This window comes from Gopherus flavomarginatus, chromosome 2, assembly GCF_025201925.1.
Source record: "Gopherus flavomarginatus isolate rGopFla2 chromosome 2, rGopFla2.mat.asm, whole genome shotgun sequence".
Classification (NCBI taxonomy): Eukaryota; Metazoa; Chordata; order Testudines; family Testudinidae; genus Gopherus; species Gopherus flavomarginatus.
The window spans coordinates 2644545-2652247 of NC_066618.1; the positions used below are offsets into that span (position 1 = coordinate 2644545).

General features: G+C 54.3%; 1 protein-coding gene across 1 annotated transcript; it reads right to left on the reverse strand.

The window, feature by feature from the left end:
- Nucleotides 1–5044: 5044 nt before the first annotated feature.
- On the reverse strand, nt 5045–7435 carry LOC127045900 (gastrula zinc finger protein XlCGF52.1-like). Its single transcript, XM_050942747.1, has 2 exons — nt 7336–7435; nt 5045–6862 (listed from the first exon to the last, which is right to left on the reverse strand). The coding sequence occupies exon 2, from the start codon at nt 6795–6797 to the stop codon at nt 5700–5702; it is 1098 nt and encodes a 365-aa protein (XP_050798704.1). The 5' UTR covers nt 6798–6862; nt 7336–7435; the 3' UTR covers nt 5045–5699.
- Between the last annotated feature and the right edge of the window lie 268 nt (nt 7436–7703).

Here is a 7703-nt window from a genome sequence, read left to right on the forward strand (position 1 = left end):
GGGAAGTGTCAATCATGGATCCTCCCCGACTGACTGGAAGAGTTTGGCTCAGTTACCTGCAGGGAGCAGTGATGCAGCTCTGAGCACCAACAGCCCCATCACCAAAGGAGAGGCTCAGCGCCTCACCAGGAAGTGTGAATTAGCTGATTGTCCCTGTGGGGATCCGGGCGACTCTCCCTGAGCAGAGAGGTTGTTCTGCTTGTGCAGAGCGGTTCGGGGGGGGGAGGGCCGCTCTCCAGTAGTCAGGGGGATGGTGGCCATTTGGGGTCTGAAGCCAGCTGGGTCTGCCTTGGTAAGGACTCTTAGGGTCTGTCCACACCACAGTGTAAGTCCAGGGTTAGGAGAACTCAAGTTAGCAAACCCAACCTAGGGCTTGAGCGTCTACACTCATTTGTAACCCCAGGTTAGGAATTGTTGCACTCAGGTCCCCTGGGGGCTCCAGTGTCCAACCACCCTCGTCCCGGACTTTCCTAGCCCCCCTCCCAACTCCTTTGTCTGTGGTGCAGTGTGAGAAAACTTGACTGTCCACAGGACGAAGCAAGCTGACCCAGGGGACTGTGGGATACTTTTGGCAGCCCTGGGTCCCAGCTTGACTCAGGCTCAGAGCTTCCACCTTTGTGGGGTCCTGGAGCTGAGCCGGGGGTTAGCGCAATTTGTGTATCAACGAAAGGGGGGTTAGGCCTGAGTCTGGGTTCAAAGTCTGGCCTTACACTGCGGTGTGGACACACCCTTAGCCACAGACCACCCTTATTGACAAGTGAGACGTGGTAATGGGGAAATCCCCCTTCCAAGGAGAAATGGGGCAGCACTGATCACCCCCATGAAGCTGCCGACGTAAAGGCCGCTGAGCGCTGGGAAGGGAATGACCTGCTGGGAGAGCTCATCCCTCTGGGCAATCTGAGTAGCACAAGCTGAGACCTCAGGCCACGTGCAAGGCACCAGAAACGTGGCCCCGCGGCTGTGAGGGTGGATCCTGGGAGGGGCTGCAGGAATGACGGGGATTCTGGGCACCGCTCATCAGGAGAGAGCACTGACAACCAGGATCTTCTGCATTAACCGGTGACAGTGAAATTACCCCATGAGCCAGGAGGGTGTGCAGGATACCAGGGTATTCCTATGCCGAGGGGAGCAGCAGGGAGCTGCCATGGGATAACCGGACAGGGAGGGCCCACCTGTGTGCGGACAAGTGCGTGGAGAGGGGAGGAGACAGAGCAGGAGGAGCTGCCAGAGTCGATTCCTCTTAAGTAAGCAGCTTTCAGCAGCGGGGGTGGGACGCCCCCTTGTGGGGAAAGACGCACTTCCACAGCTGTGAGATGCAGGAGCGCCACAGATGCCCTACTTTCCCCTGGCGCTTCTCCTGATTTCCCACACAGCAGGGGGGTGACCCCCTTCCTCAGCCCCACACCGTCCTCCAGGGCTGGGATTGAGACACCAGCACCACCCTCTGCCCCATTCCCTCCCTCTCACTGACCCCCTGCCACCAGCACAATGTGCCAGCTGCCTGGTGGGGTGGGGCTGTGCCCACAAGGAGGGTTCCCCCCTTGGAACAGTCAGTCTCTCCCCCATTTCTCTGTGTCTTGGTTCTCGTTCCCCAGGGGCTGAGCTCTGGTCTCTGGCCAGTATGGGCAAGAACACGGTGATGCTTTTGGCCGGGCAATGCAAAGGGATGATATAGGAGCCCTTGGATAGGCCAGTGCAATGGGGCTGCCGGGCAGAGTAACCCCAGTGGAGGACTGTCCCTGCACTGGGACCTCGACCCCCAGGCACAGAACCACCAGCCCTGCGCTGCCCCAGAGCAAGGGGCATTCTGGGGTGGGGAAAGACAGGCTAATGGCAGGGACCTGTGCAGAGCCCACAGGGGCCCCTGATGCAGGAGCCGAATTTAAAGCAGTGCTTGGGGCTGCTGAGCCAATGCCAGGGGCACGCTGGTCCCTGCAGTCTCCCCCCGCCCCTGCCTGGGAAACGGGCCCAGTCTCCCCTTTGTCGCTGGGTGATGCGGCTGGGGAGGGAAGAAGGGAAATCCCTGTCTCTGGGAGATTCTGTCCCTGGAGGATGTGGGCGGAGGAAACTGGGGGGAGAAACCCTGTGTGCCTGGCCAATGGGAGGGGGGAACCCCCGTGTGCCTGGCCAGTGGGGGTGGAGGAGGAAACTCCTGTGTGCCTGGCCAATGAGGGGGAAACCTCGTGTGCCTGGCCAATAAGGGGGGGAACCCCGTGTGCCTGGCCAGTGGGAGGGGGGAACCCCCATGTGCCTGGCCAGTGGGGGTGGAGGAGGAAACCCTTGTGTGCCTGGCCAATGGGAACCCCTATGTGACTGGCCAATGGGAGAGGGGAACCCCTGTGTGCCTGGTCGAGGGGGGGTGCATTAATTCCATAGCATCTGGCACAGGCAATATCTGGTGCACTCTGGGGGGAAGAGCCCCCCTCCCCAGCCAACTCTGGGACTCAGGTGGGGCGGGAATCCTGTGCCTGGCAAACTCCAGGCCTGGGGGAAATTCCCTGTCCTTGGGGTGAAGCGTAAACACTCCCCGCTCTGGTAGACCCAGGGAGGACCTGCAGGAAACTCTGGATCTGGCCACCAGACTGATCCTTCCCCTTCCCACACAGCCCCGCCCCAGGCTGGCATATCCATGGCCCCAGGGCCCCCAGGTTCTGGCCCATTTACAAACCCTGCTGTCTCCACCTGGCTTCCCTCTCTCCCTAGTTTGTCACTCACAAATCTTTGGGAGCATTTCTCCCCCTCCCCCTCCCCTTCCCTGGACACCCCAGTTGGACTCAGGACAGGACAGAAGCCCCCAGCCCCTGCGCGGTTCCTCTCCCATTAACTGTCATTCCCAACTGCCACAGGACCGGCCATCTCCCCTTCCCAAAGCAAAGGGGCTGTCCCCCTCCTCCCCCCGTGTAACATGCTTCCCCAGCAATGTCCACCAGCCCCCCAGGAACAGGCCACCCCGCAGAGACTGCAGCCACCTAACTCACCCGCACTGCTGGGCTCTCAGGCTGCCTCCTACAGCTCAGGAATGTCAGTGGCGCAGCGGAATGGCCCATGAGGCCACAGCTGCATGGCAATAAAAAGCCCACAGCAGCGAGTCGCAGATCCCAGGTCAACTGACTCAGGCTCACGGAGCTCGGGCTGCGGGGCTAAAACTAGCAGTGGAGTCGTTCAGGCTCAGGGCAAGGCCTGGACTCTGAGACCCTCCCCCCTCACCAGGTTTCAGAGCCTGGGCTCCAGGCTGAGCCCAAACATATACACGGCCCAGATGTGTATGTACTAGAAAATCTGTGGAAAGTGAACACACAATGGACACAAGGTTCACGGTGACTAGATACTCAACACAATGAATATTAACAACCAGGGGGAAGGAACGCAAGCCGAAACAGGGAAAGAACAGGTTAAAGAGTATTTGGATAAGTGAGATGTATTCAAGTCGTCAGGGCCCGATGAAATTCATCCCGGGGTCCTTGGAGAATTAGTTGAAGCCATCTTGAACTGTTAGCAAATCTCTTGGAGAACTACTGGTGGGCGAGTGAGGTCCCAGAGGACTGGAGAAGAGTAGACATAGCACCTACCTTTCAAAAGGGGAACAAAGGGGACCAGGGAATAAGAGACCAGTCGGCCACATTTCGAGACTGGAACAAATGATGGAACAATCAGTTTGTAAGCACGTGGAGGATAGCAGTGTTACATGGAATAGCCAGCAGGGATTTATCAAGAACCAGTCATGCCAAACCAACCGAATTTCCTTCTTTGACAGGGTTACTGGCCTAGTGGAGGGGGGAAGCAGTGGGTGTGATATACCTTGATGTTAGGAAGGCTTTTGACACAGTCCCACATGACATTCTCATACACAAACTAGGGAACTGTGGTCTGGATGAAATGACTATAAGGTGGGTGCACAACTGGCTAAAAGGCTATACTCAAAGCGCTGTTAAACTGACAGGGCGTATCTAGTGCACTTCCACAGTGGTTCTGGTACTATTCAATATTGTCATTCGTGACTTGGCTAATGGAGTGGAGAGTATATCAGATATAAAATATGCAGATGACACCAAGCTGGGAGGGGCTGCAAGCACTTTGGAGGACAGGATTAGAATTCAAAACTGGCCTCGATAAATTGGAGAACTGGTCTGAATTCAACAAGATGAAATTCAACACAGACAAGTGTGAAGTACTTCATTTAGGAAAAATCAAAAGCACAGCTATAAAATGGGGAATAACTGGCGAGGTGAGAAGGAGCGGAGGTTACAGGGGATCACACACTGAATCTAAGTCAACAATGTGAGACAGCTGCAAAAAAGGCTATTATCATTCCAGGGTGTATTATCAGGAGTGTCATAGGTAAGGCGCAGGAGGTCATTGTCCCACTCTGCTTGGCACAGCTGATGCCTCAGCTGGAGAACTGTGCAATTCTGGGTCCCAAACTTTAGGAAAGATGTGGACAAATAGGAAAGTCAAGAGGAAAGCAACAAAAGTGATAAAAAGTTTTGAAACCTGCCCTACGAGGAAAGGTTAAAACACTGGACATGTTTAGTCTTGAGATAATAAGAGTGACGGGGAGATCTGATAACAGTCTTCACATGTGTTAAGGGCTGTTCTAAAGAGGACGGTGTTGGATTGTTCTCTGTGCCCGCTGAAGGTAGGACAGGAAGTTGAGTTTAATCTGCAGCAAGGGAGATTTAGGTTCGATATTAGGAAAATCTTTCTAACTATAAAGATAGTTAAGCTCTGCTGTGGGCATTCAAGGGGGGCTGTAGAATCCCCTCACTTGTGGTTTTTAAAAACAGTTTGGACAAACACCTGTCAGGCATGATCCTGCCACAGCACCACTGGGGACTGGGCTTGATGACTTCCCGAGGTCCCTTCCAGCCTGACATTCCTAGGATTATAAACCAACAGCCTGGGAAGTAAGGCAAAAAGCAAATGAACTGGTAACCGGTTCCAATTTTTTTTCAGCTTTCTTTTAATTGATATTCAGGCAACTGCCAACAATGAACAAAGCGCCAGCAGGGAGTGGCTCAAACCTGATGTACAATGCTGGGTGAAAAGAGGCACCCCTCATATAAGAGAGAGAAACATGCACCTGTTCTCACTGACCTGGTGGTGTGGATGGGATTAAGACTCCCCTCTCCTGTATTGCAAGATGACTGTATTCATATTATCCATTTGGACTGGAGTCAAAACATGCCTCTATACCTTGGTGGAGGGCAATGGGAAAACCCAGCCACCATGCAACAGTAAACAGAAGGAATGTTAGAGCTAGTCTGTAAAATGAACCGGGAAGAAACAGCCATTGAAACACCAGAGGCTGACAGAGCCGTTCTCAGCTCAGACCCCTGAAGCACCCAGGCCATGCCCAAGGGGGTCTGTCGCTGAGAGTCCTGGCTGACACTGACCCTTCCCCCACATCCCCAGAACCACTTTTGGATTGACCCACAGAACTGGCATCTCCCTACATCTCCCAACTCCTGCTATTGTTCCATATCTTTTCAGAGTAGAAAAGTCAAACGCCCCAGTACATCCTGGACTGATATTCCCTGTAACCACCTTGTACTGAACTACAGGCTATAAACTTCTAACACACAAAGAAACTGTCAAAAGGCCCTCATGCAGTCAGTGCTCCCAGTCGGCTGCAGAAAGGATTGGGCCATGCAGGCTCTGCCTTCCCAGGACTCCCTGTGGTGCAGAAGGCTATCCCGTTTCTAGGGGCTGAGCCGTGGGTGGGTTGCCTGGTGTCGCACCAGAGTGTGCTTAAGCCGGAAGCTTTTCCCACATTCGAGACAAGGGTAGGGCCTCTCTCCCGTGTGAACGCTCCGATGTCTGTTCAAATCCTTCTTCTGCCGGAAGCTCTTCTCACAGTGGCTGCAGGAAAAGGGGCTTTCTCCCGTGTGGATCCTCTCGTGTCGCAGAAGATCTTGCCTCTTGAGGAAGCCTTTCCCACAGTCCTTGCAGGTGTGGGGCCTGGCCCCCGTGTGCACCTTCCGATGGGCGTTGAGGTTTGACACGTGGCTGAAGCATTTCCCGCACTCAGTGCAGGGGTAGGGTCGCTCTCCCGTGTGGGTGCGCTGGTGTTTTTGGAGGTCTTGGCTCTGCTTGAAGCGTTTCTCACAGGTGCCGCAGGGGTAGGGCCTCTCTGCCGCATGGGTTCTCTGGTGGGCAGCGAGATGCGCCAGCTGGCTAAATCCCTTCTCGCACTGGGAGCACAGGAAGGGTCTCTCTCCTGTGTGGGTTCTCTGGTGGCTTATCAGCTCCTGTCTCAGGCAAAAGCTTTTCCCACAGTCCATGCAGGGAAAGGGCCGATCCCCCAAGTGCGTCTTCTGGTGCCTCGTAAGTCCTGCCATTTGGCTGAAGCTTCTCCTGCAGTCCAGGCAGCTGTAGAATCTGTCTCCAGTATGGACTCCCTGATGTCTGGCCAGATCCTTCTTCCGCAGGAAGCTTTTCCCACATTCCCAACATTCATGTGACTTCTTCTGACCATAAAACCTGCCCAGGCTTTGGAAGAAGATCTTCCCCTTCAAGCTCTGCTCACAGGAGCAGCTGGGCACCTTCCCATGGGCCTTGGCTCCCACCTCTGAAGAGGATTCCGTGTGCTTCCTGGAGCACTTTTCGTTCTCCCTTGGACTGTCCGGCTCCTTCTCTGCTGGGATTCTCTTGGGTGTTTGCAACTTGCGCCGCCTCTTGTAGGTTCTTCTTTGGCTTGAGCTCTGGAAAACTGTCTCTTCACCGTCTCCTGGTTGCACTGTTTGTAGAGTCGGGGTCTCAGACCCTTCCTCCGGGTGCTGCTCCTCAGCTCTGTTCATGTCCCCTCTGCTGTATTTCCCAGGGGCGGTTTTCTCTCACCCCCCCTCCTTTTTCACCGTCTCTCCTAAGCAGGATGGGAACCCAATAAGACAGCGTGAGCCAAACTCCCAAAGCCAATGCAAGAGGGAGAAAATTCTTCTAATAAAAAGAGTTAAAAAACACCAACACAACCCCCTGGAAGTGACCTCCTGGGTAGCTGGGTGGGAGACAGGGGCAACAGAAACTAGGGGACACCTTCAATTGCAAGGGTGTCAGAGCACTTTGCAATAGAATGGAAGGCTCAGAATCTAGGCTGGGCAAAGTAAGCAGAAGATCGCTGTGGTGCGGTGAGACAGCTGGAGACCCAGCTGCACCAGCCCAGCAGAGGCTGGGTTCTTCCTATCCTTCAACACCATGGGAAAATTCTAGTAATAAAATCCGGAGTAACAACACTCGGTGCTCACCCAGGGCTGGGGAGCTGGGCACTAGTTTGAAGAGAACAGAATTAAATTTCCCAAGACAGCAGCACGACAGACCCTGCTGCACAGTTAGACTCACCTGAATTTCACAGCAGAAAACCCAAGGAAAGACTTAAGGACCTGGAAACACTAAGGGGAAATCAGAGGTTTGCAGAGCACCCTGGGAGTTACCAAGTTGGAACAGGAACCTGGAAAGAAAAAGGCTCTGATAAGACAAATACTTCATCTGACCTTCCTGCTGCTTCGCACCATAGCCCCAAACCTCAGGGGAGACTGCAGGCTCAGAGGGGATCCTGCCTGCTCACAAGGTGTGGAAAGCTGCTGCATTTGAGGAAGAAGATCTCACGCAGTTCCATGGACGTCTGGAGAGATGAACAGAGTGAGGGGGCTAAGCAGGTAATTTACACATAATTTCACCAATATGATGAAGCTCCAGAATTCAGCCCA